The sequence below is a fragment of the Parasteatoda tepidariorum genome, chromosome 2, assembly GCF_982258835.1.
Source record: "Parasteatoda tepidariorum strain Cologne lab strain chromosome 2, Ptep-v5.0, whole genome shotgun sequence".
Classification (NCBI taxonomy): domain Eukaryota; kingdom Metazoa; phylum Arthropoda; class Arachnida; order Araneae; family Theridiidae; genus Parasteatoda; species Parasteatoda tepidariorum.
Window position 1 is genome coordinate 28,990,624 of NC_141756.1, and position 26,112 is coordinate 29,016,735.

Here is a 26,112-nt window from a genome sequence, read left to right on the forward strand (position 1 = left end):
GTAAGTTTTGCCTTTTGAAATTATCTTCGCATTGCGTTATCAGTGGATGCCGTCGTGAAAAGAGATTCTCCCGTTTTTCATCGGGATAATTGTCTTTAAAGGGATTTTTCCTACCTGTTTCTGTCAACCATAAAGACCGGATTAGGATAATAATTTAGCCAATTATAGGCACAAAAATCTTTTCAAGAGATGACTAATATAAAAAAATTACCAAGTGATTTATGAAAATGATCAACATCACATTACGGATTTATTATTCTTGAAAAAAAATAAAAAAACCGAAGTTTTTAGACACGCATTTTAAGTGGTTTCCATTTTTGTTAACAGGAATGTTATATTCTTTAAACACGCACTTAGAACTGTTTTCATTTTCGTAAACACGCATTTTCAGCTGTGTCCACTGTTGTAAAGACTCATTTTAACGAGTATTTTCATGCGTCTATTTCTGTAAACACATATTTTGAGCAGAGCACACTCTTGTAAATACGCATTTTGAGTTCTGTTCATGCTTAAAAAGGTGTATTTTGATATGTCTATTTCTGAAAACACGCATTTTCAGCTTTGTCCACTCACGTAAATGCTCATTTTAAGTTCTACTTAGTTTCATAAGCGTACATTTTGAGCTGTGTCCATTTTCTTAAACACGCATTTTGAGCTCTGTCTAGAATAAAAAGTTAAACGACAGGATTTTTTTTAAATATAGAATTCTTTTTAATTACAACTATTACATACCTGCTAACTCTTCCGGATTTTCCAGAGCATTTTATTTTTATATTTAATGTGGTAAAACAATTTGTGGATTCATGCTTGATTCCAGTATAAAAAAAATTATTTAAGATATTTTTGACTATCATTACTGAAGTACTTTGTACAACTAAAAATTCTTTTCACAACATTTTAAAAATATCTAATTTATTTAATTCGTATATACAGAGAAACAGCTGGCAAAGAATTCTGCTAAACAACATTACAAGTTAAAAAACATTTTGGCAAAAAAAAAGAACGAATTCTAAAAAGAAACAAAAATAAAAAATGCTGTTGCCAGTCATAAAAATTTTTGAAAAATAACTTAGCATAAATCAAAAGGGCAACTAGATCATACAAGCGCAGCTAGATCAAAAAGTGCAACTTGAGCGCTTGACGTAACAATTACATTTAAATAGTTTAAACTTACATGTCGAAGACCGGCGGTTATCTTGTTGTATTTTAAATGATGGTGAATTAAATAATTGTCTATAATTGTGTATTTCTAAATATAACCTTGTTACATTGAAATGCGTAATCAAATTATAACAAGTAATAAACATTAAAAAACAAGTTAATTAAATAACAAGTAATAATGTAAAAATTGATCATTAATCAAAAACATTTCACTGTTGAATCATTACTGTTGTTATCAATTCTGTTATCAATTCTACTTATCTAGATGTTCATGCCGCCTGCATTTATCGTTATTTTTCATTGACTCTTTTCACATGCAATGTGCGAAATGATACAGACTGAATAATTTATGATCTAAAATCGGATTATTTACGTACTAGGACTCAATCTTAATGATTTACGAGAATGACCTCAAATATGATATGTTATTAGTGCAGACACTATATAAAGTTATGAAATCAGACACAAAAACGCCCTTTCTTTGAATAAGTTCTTTCTTTCTTCTTTTTTCCCCGAAGGATTCGGTTTTCTAACCCTCAGAATATGGGGACTTGCCGCAATCTGGGAAGTATGGTCTCCCAATAGTTTGGTCATGGGAGCTGTAGAAAGTCTAAACCCCTTAATTTTAATATTACTTTTTGCCGTGAGAACTTTTTAAACGAATTGAAACTTTTGGGGGCACACGATTAGAAAATTGATTTACCCAAAGATAATAAACATACAAAGATAATAAAGAGAACAAACAAAAATAATTTTTAGGAATTATTTATTATTTTTTTATATAAATAGTCTGAAAAATTTTGACTTGTATTTTTACATCATTTAAAAAATTTCGTTTTATTTTAAGTGGCAAAATATGAAGAAATTTAATCAAAATTGGTTGAATAGTTGAGATTTTAAAAGTTAAGACTGTCTTTTTGAATAAAATTTTAAATGGACCACTTTTTCAAATTTTGATTTTTCAGTAACAACTCGATCGATTTCGCTAAAATTTTGTATTTTGCCTTAGGACCATTGGGACAAAAGTTATTCAGAGTGTTGTGTTTTTTATTTTTATTTTGCGCAGGTTTCAGTAGTTTGCACTTTCTACTTTAATTATTTTATTTTCTTACTTCAAAATTATTTGAATTGAAATAAATATAATTACAGAGGAAGTTTGTGTCTTTAAATTTTAAATGTGACCATAACTTTTGAATGAAAAATATAAGTCGCGGAAAGTGTCCCCATGTTCAGTACTTTCCCTTAGAAGAAAAGAATTGTATATTTACCCTAAGTCCGCAGTACTAGACAAAATAAACGGTCGCCACCTGCCAGAGAGTGAATATGGAACAATTGTTGATTTAAATATTGTCTGCCAGTCGCCACTTTTTTCATCGAAAATGTACCCGTTGTGTATTTTGTTACAAATTTTTTTCTAATAAATTAATAAATGTGGAATTAGCGTGAATCTTTTTTGAATTAATTTTGAAATAAATTCAGTTACAATTTATTTTATAGAAATCTTCTAAAAATGTTTCTTCATGTTAGATATGAGCCTTGTAATGTTTAACATACTTACTGAAATGCTATCGTATATATAATACCGAATAATGTCGTAAGGTGTTCTTTAAAACACCTTAAGATAATTATATCAACAGCTATTTAGAATAATTATACATGATAACAATCAATTACGATAATTATATCAACAGTTTTCTTAAAGATTTAAAACTATCAATCTTTTTTAAAGCAAATAGTCACTTGCCAGCCGTAAAATTTTGTATATTTTTGCAATTCAGAGTAACGCAAACAGTTTTAGAATTTAAATTAATGCGTATTAATTTGCTTAACAGCTGCGTGAAGGGATATAAATACAACTTACATCAAACGATGAACTGATATAATTTTTCTTTGTAAAACTGACGGTTTTATTTTTTTCTCCGAATGCGCGATCATTTTGTTGATTTACAAAAAATATTAAAATGATTTTAAAAACGCAAATGAAATAATGTTCTAAATATGTAACTATTGTTCGCGTGTACGATAACTCTGATAAAAAAATACTCTTATCAAATAACTAATGGATATTTCCTAAAATCAAGATTGATTTTCCACACATATATATTGAGATAAAATTAATTTCCTTATAAATATATATTTCCATTTTATTAGTTGCGAGATAAATCAAGTTCAGCTCGCTAAAATTCAAATATGGCAGGCCAGTGTCGAATCGTCATATTATTTTTGTGCGTAGGTCTGCTTAATTCCGTGTTTGGAAATGATTGTGGTTGTGACAGCAGCGAAGAAATCGTAACCGAAAGCTCTCGTGAAGTTGGTAAGTAAGTTTATGCAGGTGACATAAAAAAACATGAAGCAAAATTAGTAATTTTTGTTACTGTGGTCAGTAGTAGCATTTTAAACATTGGCCACTTAATAAGAAATTTTAAAAAAAATTTACGATTAAAAAAACAATTGATATTAGCTATGACTTTTGAAGCATTTCTTGGCAGACGCTGTAATATTCATTTATAAAATGTAGAAAAATTTAAGAAGCAAGCAAACAGTAATTTTCAGAATATTATAAAATGTTCATAAGAATTCCTGATTCCATAAAAATTCTATAAAATATTACTAATAATTCCAAAATAATTATTCTAAAATGCACAAGGGGTGCATTTTTGACTAAAAAAGTGGCGATCGAGTGGAAACTAACAGGTAACTGTCTTATCGTCGTTCGTTATATTTAGTCACTCTGCGGCTTGTGGCGAAAAAGTGGCGATTGGGTGGAAACTAGCAGCAATTGTTTAATCACTATTCGTTACATTTGGTTGTTGCGTGCCTTGTGGCAAAAAAGTGGTGATTGGGTGGAAACTAGTTGGCCACTGTTTAAACATAATTCGTTATATTTAATCACTCTGTGCCTTGTGGAGACGGTAAATTCCGCCCTTCAAAACAAAATTTGAGTAAAAAACTTTTTGTGATATCATTTATTTACTGAATGCATTTGATTCTTTTGTATATTAATTTGAAGTGGCATATTAATTTGAATGCATTTGACTCTTGGCGATTTGTTTGAAGTTGTTTTTTACGACTAATAATCCGTGTAACAAGTAAAAATACATTTTGGTAATTTCAAATTATAAAAAAAAGCATTCTAATTGTTACTAAAGAAATCTATTAAATTATCTGAATTATATTTGCCCTAAAATATAAAATCCAAAAAAAGTAGTTTGAAAAAATATTTTTCATTGATCTTCAATTTTTCATTTTGCAAATTAAAAAAATTTCAATCATGAATATCTCTTTCTCTTAGATATTTAATGACTGCAGATAAGTGCAAATTGTTAAAAATTACTGTTTGGAAGAAGGCCATGACTGGAAGATTTTACCTTTAACGCAGAAAAACACACCGGTGCTTCATGCTGTATTTCATCAACATCAATTATTAAAATGATATGTTTTTAACTTAATTTGATTTAAACTAATGTATTTCAAGTATTTTTTATGGCAACATTTTTTCTTCCTCTAGAAATCTAACGACAAATTGTTTGAAATTTAGGATTTATTTTTAAGAACCAAAAAGTGATTCTCTCATGCTCTGTAAAAGCGAATTCGTTATCGCGTGCGATTTTTTCGCAAGCGATAATAAAATCGACAATTTTACAATTTACAATTGTGTTTTGCTATTTTTTGCAATTTGTTTTGCTTAAATTTACATTATCAATAATTTAATTATCCGCATTCCATTTTTTTATCAATATTATGTTCAAACTAAAAATTCTAACTATTTAAAATAATTCAGATATCTTCACAAGTGAAACACCTTGTGAATCACCCCTGTTGCAATTTAAAGAGGTTTAACTGATCTCTGATAATATAATGAAGGCTCGGAGATGTATGTGAACGTCAGAGAAGAACTGGATTGAATTTTTATCATTATTGTAGAGGTCTTAATGCAATATTTTCTTCAAAATATAGATCAAACTATTGAATAAAATATTGAACGAAAAATTGTTAATGTGAAAAACTTTTTGACCAATAGCAAAGATAAACCCATTTCATTGCACAAAAGATGAGGGAACTTTCAGTTCCACGGATCGATAGCGATTATTTAATATCTATCGTATATCATTTGCAATTAATGCGCACTATATCTAAAATATTTAAACCTCTGATAGAAATTATTGTTTGCAGTTCTAAATATTTTAATATTTTGTAATGCTTAATGGATACGGTACTTTCAGTTACACGAATCAATGTCGATTATTTAACATCTATCATGTATCATTTACAGTAAATATGCATTATATCTGTACTAATTAAGTCTCTGTAATGGAAGTTAATGATTGAAATTTCATATAATTTAGCAATTTTGTTTGTTTAATGGATACGGTACTTTCAATTTTATGAATTGGTGGCAATTATTTAACATCTATCATGTATCATTTACAATAAATATGCATTATATCTGCACTAATTAAGCCTCTGTAATGGAAGTTAATGTTTGTAATTTCATATAATTTAGCAATTTTGTACGTTTAACGGATACGGTACTTTCAATTTTATGAATTGGTGGCAATTATTTAACATCTATCAGGTATCATTTATAATAAATATGCATTATATCTGTACTAATTAAGCCTCTGTAATGGAAGTTAATGTTCGCAATTTCATATAATTTAGCAATTTTGTGCGTTTAATGGATACGGTACTTTCAATTTTATGAATTGGTGGAAATTATTTAATATCTATCATGTATCATTTACGAAAAATAAGCATCATATCTAAAGTGGTTAGGACTCAGTAATAAAATTACTGTTTGCGATTCTATATATTTTATTACTGTATATAATTGCAGATAACACTGAAAAAATTTTATCCGACTGTTCTTAATTTGTTTTATTTTATAAAGTTTTGCCATTAATAATTTATTTAAAAAAAATTTATATGTTCATTCAAGAATTTATATTCCAGAGTGTGACTGTGGACCTGGAAGTTTAGAATGCTGTTATGTTAATGGTACAAAGCATTGTGAGTGCATAGAAGGATATGCTCAAAATAAAGACATTTGTGAAGGTAAGAGCTTTCTTAAATTTCTGTTTACAACGGCGAATTGTGAAGACAAATATCTTATGCAGAGTGCGATTTGCTGATTTTGGTTGGACAAAAGATTTTTTGCAAAACTACTAATTACCTGAAAATTTGCATGCTTCAGCTGCAGGTAAATAATGGGCAGTGAATATAAAAGTTCAATAAGAATAGCTCAATTATTATTTACAAACATGTTTAGACATTCTACTGGTAAACATCAAAGATATCTTCGTTTATTGCGTAAATGTTTTGTAGTAAAATCACAAAAATATGGTATTTCACTAACAGGAAAAATTATAGCTTGTAACTACGATCCTAACTCGTAACTTAGAACTAAACTGCGAAAAGTAGTTGTCTATAGCTGCAAGTAACTATCAATAATTTTAACGTTATGGCTGGAAGCAATATGTAACAGCAATTGCAGTGGATGAAAGCAGATTAGAGTTCAGTAGAGTAGTTCAACTGCAGTCAGAAAGAAAACCCTAAGATTTACGGGTTTTAAGCCGGAGATGTTCTCAATTAGAATGTAGTAGTCTTTTTTACTGATCAATTCGTAAACTTGTTGCAAAAATAGCTCTGCTTTTGCAATCAACAATATTATAATTTCATTCATATTATAATTTCAAGAAATTTGTAAATATGTATTTACATTCCAGAATGCAATTGTGGACACGGAACTTTAGAATGTACTTTTGCAAATGGCGCAAAATTCTGCACATGCAAATCAGGTTACGTTCTAAGCAAGGACGTTTGTCAAGGTAAGAACTTTACTTAATTGATTTAGTGAAATCAGTCTTTGTGAAGACAAATATTCTAGGAAAGGGATTATTTACTATTTTTGCACCCATAATTTTAGCATATCTATCGAATAAGGTGTAATTTTGTGCGCCGTAGCTATGAGAAAAACTGTAATAATTAAAATGCTATACAGTTGCGAAAAAGTACAGACTAAAAGCTCTTACTCCGAGCTTAATTGCAATCAAAACGGAAGACATTCTTGAGACAAATATTAGTGAATCCCTTGATTTAAAAGCGTCCCGTATGGTCTCGCTTGTAAAATAACAACAAAGTCGGTACGGCTTGCGGTATCTGAATTCGAAATTGTAAACATCAGCTGAAAATTTTATTCCATTCTATTTTCCGCTGGAATTTAGTTTCTTTCTTTTTAATTAATTAATAATTTTCAAATAATAATTTTAAGAGATTTAATCTTCACAGATTCCTTTGTAAATGGCACAATAAACTGCATATGCGAATCTGGTTATGCTCTAAACAGGGACGTTTGTGAAGTTAAGAGCTTAACTTAGTTGTTTCAGTGAAACCATTCTTTGTGAAAGAAAATATTCTATGAGAGGAATAATTTATTGTCTTTGTATGACTCATTATTTCGTAAAAACAAAGTTACACATTAAACTGAAATTCTATATGCTACAGATTCGAAATAATCAATTATGGCTTTAATACTACAGGTGGGAATAAAATCAAATTAAGAGTTGAAAAGCTATGCTCAATTACTATCAAAACAGCAACTCAAAGCATTCTCGAACCAAACATGAAAAAGATCTTTGATTAGAAGGCTTAAGTCTCCTGCATGGTCTCATTCATAAAATAATAGTAACGTTGATTTTTGTTTCGGCAAATGAATTTAAAATTGAAAATACCCTCCAGAAAATTTATTCAACAGATAAAACTTTTTAGCTTCGTTTACTAAATTTGACAATCATTCAGTTGCAACATAAATATAACACTAGAACAGACGAACTTACCTAAAACGCCATTTGGTGTCAAATTTTTTACTTAATGGATATTGTTAAAAATATAATATATAAAGTTTTTGATGATTCAAAACTTAATTTTATTCTCGCAATGTTAATATAATAATACAGTATATTATTGAATAACAGATTATTCTTTGGCTGGAGAGCAAGTCATACGAAAATGAACGTGACATACAAATATAGACAAAATACAATAACATGCATGTTTAAAAATGTCGCTCCAACATTGGTTAAATAATAGCGTAGACCAATCGTAGCATATCAATGTGACATAAAGTAGTAGTAAAATATCGATAAATTTGTTTCTAGAATCTCACATTGCTATCAGAAGTTTTATTATGTCTTTTACTAAGTTATAAGGGTATTTCTTTAATTTTAGAGAAGGAATTTCATGATTTAGGGCTTATCTGATGTGCAAAACATTTTTAGTTGTTCTTCAACCAGCTCAAGAATGAACTCGCAAAACATTTTTTAGTTGTTCTTCAACCAGCTCAAGAATGAACTCGCAAAACATTTTTTAGTTGTTCTTCAACCAGCTCAAGAATGAACTCGCAATGCGTAATTAAGGTGTCAAAAGATTCTTTGAAAACTATTCAAGCATTGAGGTCATTAATATCATAAACGTTGTAAAAAAGCGTGCAAGCCACCTCCAAGTTTTAGAATATAGAATAATTTTTAGCATCTAGTGTGCTAACGTTTTATTCGATTATGTCTAATCTATGTTGTCGCTTGCAAATTCAATCACATGAATAATATGCAGAATTGGGACAATTTTACTTCACAAAAACATTGAGTCTTTTGTTTTGATTTTTCAGTGCAAAATATGTATGTCAATCTTAAAGGGTGACATAGAAAATAAGAGTGTTCTCTTAGTCAGACGTAAAATCCGGATTCTGTCGGCATTTCTTTTAAAGAAAAGAAATTATCTACAAGATGAACGAAATTTGAATGAATTGGATGAACGAAATTTATGATTGAGTGCATAATTTTTTTCAATTTGCTTAAAAAGTTCTCTAGATGTAGAAAAATACGCAATAAGTAAAATTAACTTTAAGGCCAAACTATTAGGATCAAACTATTTGGTCTCACGATCAAACTATTAGGACCATATTTCCTAGACTGCGGCTACCTCCCATATTTTGGGGGTCAGAAATACGAATCCGTCAAATAAGAGGTATGTTTAGTCGAAGAGAGTACGTTTTTGCGTCTGATTTCGTAACCAAAAATATCGTCTGCACTTATTAATTAGCATATTTGAGGTCTCGGTTATTGAATAAAAAATTATTCAGGTTGGTCCATTTTATTTTATTTTATTTTTTGGCTCATTTTCACACTGCAGTCTTTCAAAATCAAAGACGATTACGAAGCTTCTAAAATTTAACATATTTCTTACGGGGGTTAAAATTTAGGTGTTTTTTCTTGTGACTGTTTTAGGTATTTCTATGATTACAGTGGGTGATCGGTTAACGAACATAATCCGTTCCAAGACTACGTTCGCTCTCCGAATTGTTCGTTAACCGATCATCGATTCACCATAAACTTCTATGTGAAATCGATTAATTCGTTCTGGAGACCCTAAAAATTAAGTTTTAAAAAATGTATGATTTTTCAGTAAATTTTAAAAAATAATACATGCATGTAGTCTTGCATATTAATCAGTCCTTTTAATTTTTTGCTTATGGGGCGGTGAAGAACATGTCCAATGTCGATTGCTTTTCTCTCTTTTTCAGGATTTTCCGGAAGTAATTAATATCATTGTCGTTGTAAAGATCCCCAACCCTACTGCCATCAGCTTGGTTTGGGTGCCATTCTAAGACCATTGCTCTGACATCCTCCCACTTTTTCAAAAGATCTTTAATAGCAGATGTCGGCATTGGGGCACAAACTTTAAATAGCCATTCTTTGAAAAGATACTGCGTGACCCATGCCTTCTGATTCGATCTCCACATTACTGGCAGTTTGCTCTTAATTATGGAATTTTTTTTAATGCTCTGGGATTCTCAGAGTGGTAAACGAGAAGTGGTTTAAGTTTCATATCACTACTAGCGATAGCTCCCAAAAGTAACGTTAATCGGTCTTTCATAGATTTATGCCCAGGAACACTTTTCTCATCTTTCGTGATGTAGGTACGGTTCGGCATGTGCTTCCAAAACAAACCAGTTTCATTACAATTAAATATTTGTTGTGGACGATACCCTTCTATTTCAATGAATTCTTGAAATTTGAGACAGTACTTCTCAGCTGCTTCTTTATCTGCACTAGCAGACTCACCATGCATTGATACATGTTTAATTCCTGACTTTCTTTTAAACTTTGTAAACCAGCCAGTGGTAGCCTTGAATTCTAACTCCTCGGATGACGAACCTGGAGTTTTTTCTTTCAATTTCTCAAAAATTTCTCTAGTCTTCTCTTGAATGATAGGCATACTAGTTACATCTCGTTTCATTTCCCGTTCATTTATCCAAACTAATAGCAACCTCTCCATTTTATCATGGACGGCACTTCTTTGCTTCGCAGATGTGATTTTCGTTACTCCTTCAGCTGCTTGAGTCTTCCTGATGATATCTTTCTTAGCTAATATTGTGCATACTGTACACCTGTTCAAGCCATACTGTCTCGCAACATCAGCCATTTTCTCTTGTCCACTCTCAACTTTGGCTATCATTTCTCGCTTGGTGTTTATAGTGAGCACAGTCCTTGACACTCCATGCTTTTTGGGACCCATAATATTGTCAGATTTTCAGTTTTTTATATTCATATTGAAGTATTCAAGTGTGTATTGATTTTAGTCGTAATAATAATTATTGAATGACCTTTAAATTCATTGTCAATTCAAGTTTCATTTAGTAATTATCAATACTAAGCATGCTTTAAACATTTCTCCTTTCAGTGATCTTATTTTGTATGCAAAATGATAACAAATGTTTAATATAAATTTTTTTTCAGGCCGAGAAGTGTTCGTTAGAATTCGTTTTGTTCATTATCCGAATATGTGTTCGTTGTCCGAACACAAAAAATTCCTTCTTGAAAGTGTTCGTTATCCGAATATGCGTTCGTTATCCGAACACAAAAATCTTTCGTAAAAGTGTTCGTTAACCGATTTGTTCGTTAACCGATCTGTTCGTTAACCGATCACCCACTGTATTTATTTTAATAATCAACATAACAGCTTAAAATTTTGTTACAGGATACTTTGAAACATTTATTGAAAAGTTCAAAATTATGAGCTTCGCAGGTCTCATGTATCTTCAAAAACAACATAAGAAAAGACAAAAAAATTATCAAAGTGACCCCATCGGCACTTCCAGCCTTAAGTAATTAGATTAATTACGTATATTTCTTTCAGAGTGCAATTGTGGACAAGGATCTTTAGAATGCTCTTATATAAATGGCAAAAAACATTGTACATGCAGATCAGGTTACGCTCTGCACAAGGACACCTGTGAAGGTAAAAGCTTTACTTTATTGTTTTAGTGAAATCAGGCTTTGTGAAGACAAATACTCTTCTAAGTATGGTACAATTTACTATTTTCGTGCCAATGCTTTCAGCAAAACTATACTCATTTTTGTCATAAAATAGTCTGTAAATAGCTATGGTCAAAGATTATAATCATTAAAACTTATTTATTAAATATGTTTTGGTACTACCTTGACTATCCCATATTAGATTCTCCAAGATTCACCAGATATGCTAAGATTATTGAATTTGAAGATAGCACTGTAGTACTTTCAAGTTTTGCCAGTTTTATCGATTCCTAATGAGTTAAACAAGTCCCATTATATATCCATAATAATATTGAGATCATAGTTGTTATGTTCTTATCTTAATTTTACGAAGAGTGAATTACATTAGAAACCCTCCCCTAATTTTCTCTTCGATGGTTTTGTTCATAAAATTGCATCAAAAATAATTTTGCCCATAGCAAGTCAGGATTGTAAATATCTCCCTAAATTATTGCAAATCTTAGTTATAGAACATTTATTGTTTTGTATTCGTAACTTATTCAATCTAATTACTTAATATTAAAAAATTAAGTAATTTGATATTTGTGTATTTATATTTTAGAGTGTAATTGTGGGCTTGGAACTTCAGAATGCTCGTATATAAATAGTACAAAACTCTGTACTTGTAGATCAGGTTACGCTCTAAGCAATGGCGTTTGTGAAGGTAAGAACCTTTATTTATGTAAGTAAAGCCAGGTTTTGTGAAGATTAATATTCTGTAGTTTAATATTTTTACACCAATGCTTTTAACAAAACTGCTGAATTAGCTGTAATTTCCATGCGAGTAATTTGCTGCTGCAATATTCATATATTCTTAGGAAGGAAATCATACGTTATCAGTCCTGCAAGCATTTTGTTTTCATAATTCATTTTAGGTAAAAACATGTAGGTAAAGTAGGTTGTGTATAAATAAAAATATGTTTCTAATTTTTGGCCATCATAAAAGTCACTAAAAAATGTTTTATTGGTACATATTCATCTAGACATTTTACAGACATAGTTTTCTTACTTATGCTTTCGTTGGCGAGCGTTAGCGAGTAGGGGGCGCAGCCCACTAGTATAATGTAATATAATATGATATAATATAATATAATCTCGATAAATTCGCAAAATTGAAATCCAACGTTGTTTTCATGCTTTATTTACATTTCTTTAACTTTTATAATACATTGAATTTTTTTCAGAGTGCAATTGTGGAAATAATTCAAAAAGTTGTGAGCTGAAAAATTCTTTGAAATTCTGCACTTGTAATTCCGGATACGTATATAACATTGGCAAGGATGAATGCGAAAGTAAGTAAGAAAACAATTTTATCGATAAATTATAGGAAATCATTGGTTTTAAACTGTTAAAATTAAATCATTTTTAATTGGGAACACAACACCATAAAGTTAATCCTACAAAGGTGTGGTTTCCTTTGAGAATTTTAAGATTTTTTTAAAAATTAAGAAAACACATACAGGAGGGGGGGAGACAAATGAGGTTGACGAAGATAAATGGGTTATACTTTGAAATGCAGTTGCATACAACACACGTAATTCCTAAGAATCAGAAGAAAAAACAATGTCTTGAGGGTGCAAAATTAAGTGTCAATATGGAGCTTTCATTGATAACAATCGTTTTTATTTACTAACACAGAAGTAATCATAGTATTTAACAAGATAAATACATATTTTTCAGAAGAACAATTGTAAAATGTACTCTTCTGGAAATATATTAGTGCCTCTGCCACTCAGTTGACATTGAATATTGATTTGTCAAACTAATTCGACAAATTTTGGCTTAATAATAAATCAATAGTTTGCTTTCTGCTAAGTAAATATTAAAAACGCACTTCTAATGTAGTAAATTGCATTTGTTATCTATTTGCAGCATGTTTCACAAAAGATAATTTACTCGAGACTATATTTTAAAAATAAAATTTATTAAATTTTCATTTTTCTTGCCTTTCATTTAGTAAAAATGGAGTAAATACTTAATTATATGATTTATCCTTACCAACTCTATGCTATGAGACTTGTGCGAATCGCAAAACATAAGTTTATTTAAAACGTATAAATCTAAATTGTATATGGTTCGGAGATGGGAATGTAAGACTTTCAAAAATGAAACAATATGGCAAAGAAACATCTAATATATATATAATTCTCTTACGTGGCTCCCAAATTTTGGCTGTATTTCTTTTCCGCCGGTGGCAACAGTTTTGATTTTCAAAGAAGTATTTTGTACAACTAAATAAGATTCTTTTCACAACACTTAAATATTTACTTTATTTTCTTAATATATACAGAGAACAGTCGGCAAAGAATTCTGTAAGGTTAAAAAACATTTCGCTGAAAAAATAACGAATTCTAAAAAAAATAACAAACTCTAAAAAAAATAAAAAACTTAAAAAATAAAAATACTGTTGCCAGCTATAGAATTTTTTGAAAGTTAACTTAGCAACATAAATCAAAATGACATAGAAGCGCAAGTAGATCAAAATTATGATACCTGAGCACTTGACGTAACAAATCCTTCAATTCTATAAGTGTTGTATCGCCAAATGCCCAGATAATATTGAAATGTACTGGTTTAGAATTTTCTACACTGAAAAGTTTTCAGAACTTCAGTATTCAAAAAAGTATACAAAAGCTAGACGTTAAGAACGTATCCAGTGAGCGAGCAAAGCGAGCATTGGATTGCGAAGCAATCCGAAATGAACTGCGAAAACAGTTCCGGGGGTTAGCGAGCGCCAGCGAGTATGGGGCGAAGTCTCCTAGTCCTCTTTAATATTGAAAGATAACAAACCATCTACGAAACTTCACAAACTCCAATTAACAAGTTATTCTTTAAAAACATTAAAAGTTGTTATTAAAAGAACAATTAAAAACTTTAACTTTTGATTGTAAATATCGCATTCTGCAGGTGGGCGTCACCGGGAAGAAATGGGATATCGGGACGAAGTCTCGGACGCTGCACAACAACCTCTCTCGAAGGCAAACTGTCATCTGCTTAAATACTGGACTTCAGCCTTTTCACTCCCTGCCTTGGCCGCCGGTTGATGCTCCTCCGCCGGTATTCCTCCGCGCAGGAACTATTTCGGTTTGTCCTCCTACCTTCGGTCTTCGTTCCAATCCTCGATCCTTCTACCTCAGTTTTTCCTGCAATCTGAGCTGACGCAACCAACAGCCTCTACATAAACTATTCCTCAATGGTACTACAATTTGGCGTGGATAATGGCCGTCTCCAAAACAGATTTCCATTTTGATCGATCTGATGCTTTTATTTTCCAGTTCTTAATTTGAAATGTTTAAAGGTCCTGTTATAGACAATCCCTTTAAAGGTCCTGTTATAAACGATCCCTTTAATGGTCCTGTTATAGACAATCCCTTTAATGGTCCTGTTATAGACAATCCCTTTAATGGTCCTCTTATAGACAATCCCTTTAAAGGTCCTGTTATAGACAATCCCTTTAATGGTCCTCTTCTAGACAATCCCTTTAATGGTCCTGTTATAAACAATCCCTTTAATGGTCCTGTTATAGGCAATCCCTTTAAAGGTCCTGTTATGAACAATCCCTTTAATGGTCCTGTTATAGACAATCCCTTTAAAGGTCCTGTTATAGACAATCCCTTTAAAGGTCCTGTTATAGACAATCCCTTTAAAGATCCTGTTATAAACAATCCCTTTAATGGTCCTGTTATAGACAATCCCTTTAAAGGTCCTTTTATAGACAATCCCTTTAATGGTCCTGTTATAGACAATCTATATATTGTAGTTTTAGTCTTCTTCTGGTTCGTACATCCTATGATTTAGACATGATAACTTGTTTTGACATTCCTGTTTTCTTCCATTCTGACAAGGTGTTCTGAACACTTTAACCATTGTATTTTAATGAACTTCACAACATCTGATTCTTTACAGATTTCAAATAGTTGGGGATTGTTTCTTATATACCAAAGCCATTAATTTTGCATTCTCTTAATACTTCGAAATGCTTTGGTTTCAAAAATTGAGAGAATTTCTTCATCTTTCTGAGTGAGTGTTTACGTTTCCGAAGATAGGACAGTTCGAATTATGTATTTATGAAACATGAAGTTTTGATCCGATCTTAAATATTTCTTTAAGGTATATTCAAATTAACTTATGTATTATTCAAAATAACGACAAGCGTTAAGCAGAAAAGAAATGCTAAATGTCTTCAAAACGGTAATTAGTAAGTTCGTTTTGCCTATGTCAGCATACACTGTTGAAAATTTCGAGCCACGCTGCACAAAAAATATGTATTCATTCACTGTTTACAAAACATTTGCTGGCTGCATAGCTCAATTTTACCATATATTGGTATACATTCACTAGCCCCAAATATCTGTAGAAAGTTGCACTAAAAGTAGGTGTTTTGAAAGAAAGAAAAAAACACCTATTTTCATTATTTTTCTTCTTTTATAAAAGAATAGGAAATTTGCACTATAATTAAGTATTTTTAAAGCGCCTAAATGCAGGCCAAGGCTGCTATTTTCCATAACAAAACTATTTATAGTAAGTAGGTTATGTTATGACATATTTCTAGCAATTTTATATCTCCAACCAAATTTAAAAGGGCAACATAAAGGAAATGAAATTTAATGAAAATAAAATCTCAATCTACCTAAATAAGTTGACATTTAAAAAAATATACCGAATCGTCCCGATACACCGAGATCGAGCTGTAAAGAAAACATGGCGTCATAAGCAAATATCGTTTAGTTTACAGTCACCGTCTAAGTTTTATATCAAATTTTGATGCTGTCAGTTGCACCATGGAAGTATTTCTGGATAATATTTCACAATTTATGGTGTAAATGAGATAAAATGATCTTTCATTTAACCAAATTTTTGGATAATGAGAAACTTTGCAACAAATACTGGTTAAGGATTTATCGAATTTTTTTACATTGTATACTCTATATTTTTGCATTTATCTACATGCTTTTAACTAAACAAAGCAAGTCAACCAAATAAGCTGTTGTAAACAAAGTGGCAGTATAACCAAAAATGATTTAAAACCTCTTTTTTTTTAATATCTGAAAATATCTGACGTAAGAATTTTCTCAATTTTTTTTCTATCTGCGATGTTTTTAATTAAATAAAAAATATTCTTACAGCAATGATAATATAGATATTATTACCAAATTATGATCCCATTTAATATCGAAAATAATTGTGCTATGTAGGCGATGAAAAACAGGCGTGCGTGAAGGAGGATATTTCATTCAAAAATAGAGAAAAAATATTGAAAAGAAAATTTTGTTTCATTACTATTAAGAATTATTTACTAAGCAATGACTTTTCTTTTCTCGTGAGTGAAAAAGATTATACTGTTACATTTTAAAAACTTTCTTCATTGATAAATTTATTAATTTTTTTTATTTTTATTTTTCTTTAATTATTTTATTCTGTTAATTTATTTTGCATATGCTATGCTATATAATACATTGAATTTTTGACAGAGTGTGATTGTGGTGCTAATTCAGAAAGTTGCCAGATGATAGGTACTTTAAAGCTGTGCACTTGTATTTCTGGGTACATATACCACCCAATTAAAAATGAATGCGAAAGTAAGTAATATAATTTTATCAAAACATTATGAATTATTATTTTACTTCATGATATTTTCATGTTTGTCCCCTGCTTTAAGTATAATATCATTTAATTATTAAATTGAATAAATTTTCTTGAGACGAATAGTAATTGTCTTTAAAAAAACGGACTTTTCTCTATGAATTTTAGGATCTCATAATAAAAAAGACAAACACATTTCTTTAAACTATTATGTATGTCTTTTATATTCATTGTAAACAAATTTATAATGGTTTCACGTTCTACCCATTCAGTACACTTTTTCCCTCTCCGTTACTAGAGATGCAAAAAATCATGCTTTTTCGCCACGGCAGTATGTTTTAATAAAAAGTGAAAAAAATAAGATTAGCGAATAAAATGGTAGCAGATAAGGGAAAAGTGTAGAGAGTGTGGAAATCGTGCAATCTCGAGACGCCTATTCTATTTACAGAGTATAACTAACTAAAACTACTAAATAAAAAATTATATGAGACAACCTGAGACGCCTATTCCATTTACAGAGTATAACTAACTAAAACTACTCAATAAAAAATTATATGAGACAACCTGAGACGCCTATTCTATTTACAGAGTATAACTAACTAAAACTACTCAATAAAAAATTATATGAGACAACCTGAGACGCCTATTCTATTTACAAAGTATAACTAACTAAAACTACCCAATAAAAAATTATATGAGACAACTTGAGACGCCTATTCTATTTACAGAGTATAACTAACTAAAACTACCCAATAAAAAATTATATGAGACAACCTGAGACGCCTATTCTATTTACAGAGTATAACTAACTAAAACTACTCAATAAAAATTATATGAGACAACCTGACACGCCTATTCTATTTACAGAGTATAACTAACTAAAACTACCCAATAAAAAATTATGTGAGACAACCTGAAACGCCTATTCTATTTACAGAGTATAACTAACTAAAACTACCCAATAAAAAATTATATGAGACAAAATGACGTTTTAAGAATCCTGTTTGAATTATCTGATATTAGTATCGAGAAATTCGGTTATATGCGTTTGAACATAAACTTGCGTAACCGGACGGATATTATTATTTTTCTTATGGTAATTTTACATAAATTTTCAGCTGAGTATTGTGGGAGTATTTCCTTTTGATTAATCAATATAATTAAAATAATGAAATTATTATTAAGCTGAGACTTGTAGTATTGTTCTAACAGTTGCCAATGTGTTCACCAAAAGGGACACAATTTATGTCAGATAACGTCACGACATGATTCTAATGAGATTTTTTTCCTTTTAAGAATTCGAACTCCCAGAGGGTGGACTGGAGATATTAACGTACGTAATGTATTTCTCTATAATTGGTGTTATCTTTGGTCTAATTAATTCTGGATGCTTCATTGTTCTTTGTTGCAAAAGGTATTATCATTTTCATCTAAATTTATGTATCTGTAGTTCTGGTCAATAAATATAATTAAGAAACTTTTAAGTAAAATATTAAACTTTTTCAAATTATAGTTTTCCTAACTTTATTGATTTAGAAACAAAATTGTTGAAAATTTTTTTTTTTAACTATTTAGACATTATGATAAAAAACACAAAAAAGCCAGTTACTCAGTACAGATGACGTCATTGACTGATCAGAACGTTTGATGCTTTGATAAAGTTTCAAAAGGTAATATAACTTACTTTTTCATTTTAAAAATAATAAATGTTTATTATTTTTAATATTTTAAACAACTATATTTTGTAAATAGCTTCGTGTTTTTGTAAGTGAAATCGTCCGATCGAAATTTCGCCCAAAGTTCGACTTTCTAGAGCACTTAAACCTTTACTGGATTCCCATAACTAAAAACAATACAAATATTTTTTTAACCACAACAAGCATTATTTAGTGATGCAAAAAAATAAAATAAATTAATGAGTAAACAACCCACGTTTTACATTGTAGAAAATAAGCAATTTCCCCAAGAAACAGTGCTATAAAAAGAGCAAGAAAAGTTACTACCAAAACTGCAGTTTTGAAGAACATTTAAGTATGAGTTTTATATAGTTTTTTTTCTCACATCACAGAACAGCACTGTTTTTAACAAACCTGTTAAAGCGCATTATGAGCAAAACAATTCTAAATTGAAGAGAGTACATCTGTTGTTGTTATTTCTAATGCAAAGGGCCAATACCAGAAAGTCTTCTTGGTGAAACCAAGGGAATTTAAAGCAGTGGGTGCAGTTCTTGAATATCTGACTCTATCGGTAGCCAAGAATACGTCTTCAGCCACGCACACGTCATAGCCCGTTTTACAGGGTGGGCTCATTCATACGTGCATTTATTCATCCACAGATCGTAATTTCGACCTGAACCAGAAAACGATCAACACACAATTCAGTACCTCCAAAGAGATTCATTTGTTATTTGAACTTGGAAGACTTTGTGACCCGGCAGATTTAAAGTGCACAAGTAACCATTTACTACACCTGGAGAGTCTTCGGCCGGTGAACATCGAACTGACGGCCTCTTGGACATGGACTCAACGGCCTAATGAACAGGCTGATCCAGTTGAGAGAGAGAGAGTGTATCTAGATGGATCTGGCATCATGGTTTTTAGTATCAATGTTGAAAAATTCTAAGCTTCCTTTTTCAATCGAATTAAACAATGATTAAATTAAAAGTTAATAAATCAGCAAATCAATGAATCATATAAGTAAGATATTCAACAATTTAAATAATATAGTGATTGGGGAATGCTTTTAATTCTTTATACAAACAAATGACTAGTTTAAAACAAATGATTCAAATGCTCATACTTCATTCCTGATTCTAAACTCACCATTTTAATATGTCAAGAAAAGTTTAACTTTTTCAAATCAATTATCGATACTCAACTAAAAATAGCTTTTCACGTCGATCTATGGATAAATATTATTTTGAAATATTAAAAACTTATATACAGATAAAATCATTTTTGGAATTCGTAAAAAGAATTAGGCATCAATTTAAAAAACAAAAAGGATTCAGCTAGAAAGAGAAACATGAATTTTCTTTATCCTTTTATTTTTTAATTATTTATTTGCGTTTATCTTTTTTACTTTTTTAATTATTTATTTGAAAAAAATTATACAAGGGACCAAAATGAAGTAAAATCATTCCTCTAATTTTCAAATCAATAATAATCGTCTTCAATTCACATGAGAAAATAATCTAATGGCAAAACATGAGCTCCGTGGGTTAAAATCTTAAGTGCCTATCTCATAAACATACGCGTTGAGCCGTGTTCTTTAAAGAGTTTTTAAGCTAGTGCTACATTTATTGAAAAAATATATTTACCAGTTTTTGACAAAAATGTTAAGAAACTGTATTTTGAAAAGAAGATTGACAGCTGGATGTTTTTTTTTCTCGTGATTTTTATAAATGAAAACGAGAAATAATTTATTTGTACCGAAAATTAGAAAAAAATATGTTCATTTGCTAATTATATTCATTCAAAATATTATGAAGTGTGAAAAAAATTTTCATGCAAGGTTCAATGCTAATCAAGGTAAAATCTTAATCCGTCACAAAAATTAATGCTCTTAGCTACCGAAACAAATTATTTTAAATTAAGTAAATATATGGGGGGTACATATACACAAGTTAATACAGGGTGTTCCGTAAAGAACGCCCCTAATATGTATATTTAGAATTTTTATCAAATATGAAAGCTAAAAAATACACACAAGGGGGTCGCAAATTCATATTTTGGCGAGGAAAATACAAAAACGCTATCGAAATTAGACACAGAAAGGGTGATCATAATAAACATAAAAACATGCTTAATTTTAAGTTGAAACTTGAAAATATGTCTAATAATCGTCTTTCAACTCTTTTTCGTCCTGTTTATTCTCATAGTCATATCTGTCTTGTTGTTTAGTAAGTAGGACTTCTTCAACTATGATTGGTCAGATTTGGAATTTAGTTTTTTCCTTGGTTAAATGTTAATTGTTTTTATTTCTAACATAGGTTCTAGAAATACATATTAAAGGAGGTCTTTACGAGACACCCTCAACACGTTGAAAATCTGTAGATCTGAACTCAGAAGAATATATGTTTTACAAAGAACTTTGAGTTTATTTTTTTATAAACTGTAGAACTTATGAATATTATGAATAGAATAAATGAAATATAAAATATATTTTTTCCCTTTAAGTGTCCCTATTAGATACAGGTTCGTAATTTTATCTACTTCGAAATACAGCTCAAAGGAGAGAAAAAAGTTTACAAGAAGTTTTTGAACTATATGAAATGCATTGGATTTATAAATTGTAGGAAAAGAGTTTGTTGTAGGAAAGGAAGATTATGTTCTAGAATATTTTTTTTAAAATTATGAAACATATTGAATGCAAAATTTGTTTAAAAATAGTTTGAAAATGAATAATACTTTCAAGAAATTTGTGAACATTAATTTCCAAAAATCGTTAACATGAAACACTCGCCAACTCCATACAATTACTACGCTATTATTTATTGTTTGAGACAACTTGTATATAACTTGTATGTATCTTAAATACATCTTAAATACATCTTATCTTTTACCTTACTTTGTATATATCTTGTATATTGTTTGCTTCATTAACAAATTTGTATTGCTGTAAGATATGAAAACCTCTCTGTTTTGAAATCATATTTAGTTACTTCTGAATAAAATCCTAGTGACTCAAAAAAATAAATTCTGTTAATTATATTTTAGTATCTCACAGAATGAATTTCAATTACATTTACATAATCTGAAAACAAATTTAGTGGACTGCTATCACACAAATAAACACTTGGACAAAAGGAATTTATTGCAGGATGTTTTTATCTAAATATATAACTATTATAAATCGAGTTGCATTTTGCATTCTCCGTTGGCAATAACTAGTTACTTGTAAAAAAATTTGAATTGTAAGGTATGCAAATTTTGATTTCATTCATTTTATAGGATGTCATTTTAACACTAACAAAATGCAAAATTTTAACGAAATCGGAAGAAAAGCTTCAAATAAAGTTTCACGCAACTCGTATACTAAAATTCAGGTATTCGCATGAACAAAATTCGAGCAAAAGTTTCGTCTATCATTTAATAAAATAATAGAAAAATAATGATCAATAATTTGTTCGTATATAATTGTAATTGAACAAACTAATTTTATGATGGTGTCCGAAAAATTTTCGATTCGTTTAAAATGCTCGGCTGGTATGGCAAAATACGCAAACAGCAAAATTCGCAAACAGTAACATTAATGGGTCTAAACTTTTGACAGCTCTTCTGGCCAAACGATGGGAACCATATTTTCCAGATTGCGGTTATCTCTCCCATAATTTGAGTCTCAAAAATCCGAATCTGTCGATAAAAATACATGTTACTTCAGAGAGAGTATGTTTTGGTGACGATTTTCCAACTTAAAATATCGTTTGCACAAATCAATTTGCATATTTAAGGTTAGCTAATTGAGATTGAGTCTTAGTACGTGAAAATCTGATCATTAGAAGCCAAGTTATTCAGTATGTATATTTTTTATTTTGCGCAGTTACATTTGGCGCTAAAAAACGGTATTGCAGTTAAAATTAGCATTTTGGTTTAAAGACATTCTACGTGTTTAAAATGAGGTTTAAAATGATAATGAATAGTTAAAACCTTCTGAAATCTAAAATTAAAAGCGATTAAGATTTTCGTAGTCGACAGTTATAGCAGCTACTAGAGGGCTCCGCTCCCTGCTCGCTATCGCTCTACTTCCCAAATGACAATAAAAAATTATTTTATCTACAATTTTTTACAGTGTTGGCAAAAAACAAATTATTCTACGAATGTTATAGCGATTCATTTATATCTGTAGTAAAAAAAACTGTGTCTGCGCTCAAATATTTGCCTCATGATTCTATTAAGATCTATTAATGATCATAAATACATTTACTCAGTAATAATCATCTAAAATTACATTTAAAATTTCAACAAATTTGCTGAGTTCACAATCGTCATTTAATATTTTATACACCAAACAGATATATTAAATACAATTTGTGTATGCTTTCATCGAATGTTGAGTATGCGTTCATGAATAACTTTTGATCTAATGATCATAATGGTTCGAAGGGGTGACTTCGAACATGCTAATTAATTAGGGCAGACGATATTTTAAGTTACGAAATCAGATACAAAAAACGCACTTTCTATGAATAAACATAAATAAAACCTTGAATAAAATTTGAGTATGGGCAAAAAAAAAACTTTCAATGGATTAAGATTTCTGACTTTCAAAATATAGGGGTAGATGCAATACGGGAAATATGGTTACCATAGTTTATTAAAGAGAGTGATCCAAAGTTTGGATCCCTTATTGTTAATTTCACTTTTTGTTAATGTTAATTTGTTGATGTTAATTTATCTATTGCTAATTTTACTTTTTTACCCATTTCTCGAGAACTTTATAAGTGAATTGAAAAATATTTCACTCAAACAGGCGAAAAATTTAGGAATTATAAGGTAAAAAAAAATTTTAACATCATATTGAAGTTTGTAATTTTAAATGAAAACATACAGAATCTGAGAAAAATCAGTTAAAGAATACCTGAGAAATTGAATTTTAAAAAAGTCAAATATTTAAGATGCGATTTCTCAGGAACTATTCAGCCGATTTCTTCCTAATTTAGTACTTTGCGATAAAGAAAATTACATAATATAAAATGAAGTAAAAAATTGTATACCTTACAATTAAAAATTTTTTTGACTATTATTAAGTAAAATAATAAAAATAATAAATAATTACTAAAATTAATTTTTTACTTCATTTATTATTATTATCTTAAAAGAAAGAATTTTATAATATGGTGTACAAAAATTTCTTAATTCGCTAAAAAAAAATATCTCATGACATGGCAAAATGAAGTAAAGTTTACATTAAGGGGTCCAAACTCTGGATTGCTCTTCTGACTATATTTCCCAAATTGCGGTTACCTCATATATTTTGAGAGTCAAAAATCCAAAGTCATTGAAAAAAAGGTATGTTGTTTCAGAGTTCTTCATATTTGATAAGTTTTACCTGCAAGTCTCAGATTGGAAATGGCTCAAAACGTCAGTGTGAACAAAAGCCACGATTTTGTTTATAGAACAAACCTTTTTTAATTATTTTTTCAATATTTCAAAAGTTATAAGTTCATAAGATTTGAAATAATTGAATTATAAGTTTATGTCAATGATTTTCATCAATATGGAAAAACCTCTTAATTAAATAGTCCATTTTTTTCTAATTTTAGACAAGATGATTGATGTTGTAAAAAATTATACCTTTGGACTTAGTTTTAAAGCACTTTCTCTGTGACTTTTTAATTCTTTGACGAAAGAGTATTTAAAAACAATGTTAAACATAATTACATTTTCAAAGTAGAATAAAAAGCTATATGAGAACAACCAATATTGTCGATAAAGAAAGCTATCATAAATAAGTTTTAAAAGGTACAAAAATGAAAGGGTAAAAACTAAAATCACATGAAAGGGTTTTTTTAAAACATTTTGAACTTTATAAATATACCTGCCTAATCCAAGATTAATTCAAAGATGAATACAAAATACTTTTTTAGCCAAATATGCAATGAGCTTTTAAAGAAAAAAATTATACCCATACTTGTATTCGATGCGATAATAGTTTATAAGTTTTAATAGTTATACAGATAGTTATATATAATATATACTAATAGTTATACTCTTTTAGAATGGAATAAGCGTCTCAAGGTTACACGATTTTCCCTCTCTACACATATCTCCCCTCTCCATTACCATGGTATTCGCAAATCTTGCTTCCCCTATTTCTCACTTCTCTTAGCTAACCCGGATTTATATCTAATTTAACACTGAAGATCCACTTAACTATTCGTGAGTGTATATCTTTTTCTGAAAAAGAAAACTACTCAAATACGAGATAATCAGCTGAAGAGGTAATTTTTTTATTTAATTTTTTATTTTTAGCAGCAATATTTTTGCATATATCACTCACTGGAGCTGGAAACACTCTACTCAAACATATTAGGAGAAGAAACATTGAACATAAAACAACATCTAATTGAACATATGAAATGAAAACATTAAAAGATATAAACATTTAAAACATTAAAGCATTGAAAATATTGAAATGAGAAATGAAATATTGAATGAACTATGAAAGTATAAAAAATACCAAAAACATACATTTAAACATGAAGAGGTAAGTAATAAAAAATATGTTTTAAAACATATTGTATACAAGACTAAAGCAGATGGTGACACTACACTGCATAAAAAGCTTGCTTTTTCGATGGCGGTTACAATTACAATGAATATTAATGAGTTCGAAATTTTGGTTCAGTTGACATAGCTCAACGATGCCCTTTAGTGTGACTCCTGGTAATCTTTTCCCACACCCACAAGTGTATGCCTACTTTTTACTGAAATCGGCTGCCTTGGGGGAAAAAGCTTAACCATGGTTTTTGTTAACCATGGTTACGTAAAGGGGAAAAGTGTGAGCAGTAGGAAAATCGTGTACCATGATATGCCAATAAGAATATGAAAGTTATTAGAATTTTGAGTGCTTCTTCATATTTTATTTTTTATTTTTTTAATAATGATTATTGATCCCTTGTTGTTAAACATTTATCTTATTATTAGAAGCAAAGACAACTTTTAAATGCTTTTTTTTACAGTCGTAAAACTAAGTATTTAGAAGTTTAAATGTCATTTAATATTTTTGAATTAATACGCATATACCTAAATTTTATCTAAAACTTACGCGTAGGGATCTAAATACAATTTGAAATGAAGGAAGAGTTGAGCAAATTTATGTATGAAATTCCAAAGTTTCTTTCTTTCTTTCAAAATATGCAATCATGCTGTTGATAAATGTCACATGGAACAATGAAAAGAATTGAACACTTAAATTACTCATCACAAATAAAGTAATGTTTTTTAATATGTATTTTCGCTTTCTTGAATAACTATAATACTTGTTTGTAATCTGCGAAATGATAACTTGATAA

At 29.7% G+C, this 26,112-nt stretch overlaps 1 protein-coding gene across 3 annotated transcripts; it reads left to right on the plus strand.

Moving 5' to 3' along the window:
* Window positions 1-3,247: 3,247 nt before the first annotated feature.
* On the plus strand, window positions 3,248-21,794 carry LOC107455183 (uncharacterized). 3 transcript variants are annotated; one of them, XM_016072702.5, is made up of 10 exons: window positions 3,248-3,475; window positions 6,115-6,216; window positions 6,888-6,989; window positions 11,356-11,457; window positions 12,076-12,177; window positions 12,698-12,805; window positions 16,985-17,092; window positions 18,393-18,510; window positions 18,672-18,766; window positions 21,088-21,794. In XM_016072702.5, the coding sequence occupies exons 1-9, from the start codon at window positions 3,352-3,354 to the stop codon at window positions 18,742-18,744; spliced, it is 939 nt and encodes a 312-aa protein (XP_015928188.1). In that variant the 5' UTR covers window positions 3,248-3,351; the 3' UTR covers window positions 18,745-18,766; window positions 21,088-21,794. The 3 variants fall into 3 exon arrangements, with proteins under 3 accessions (XP_015928188.1, XP_015928259.1, XP_071033434.1); XM_016072773.5 differs by lacking the exon at window positions 12,076-12,177 and having other exon boundaries at window positions 3,284-3,475; XM_071177333.2 differs by lacking the exon at window positions 11,356-11,457 and having other exon boundaries at window positions 3,284-3,475.
* The last annotated feature ends 4,318 nt before the right edge of the window (window positions 21,795-26,112 follow it).

Coding starts and splice junctions, on each gene's coding strand:
- LOC107455183 (XM_016072702.5), top strand. CDS start 3,352: ATGGCAGGCCAGTGTCGAATCGTCATATTATTTTTGTGCGTAGGTCTG. Junction 11,458..12,075: donor GCACAAGGACACCTGTGAAG/GTAAAAGCTTTA, acceptor TTTATATTTTAG/AGTGTAATTGTGGGCTTGGA. Junction 12,178..12,697: donor AAGCAATGGCGTTTGTGAAG/GTAAGAACCTTT, acceptor AATTTTTTTCAG/AGTGCAATTGTGGAAATAAT.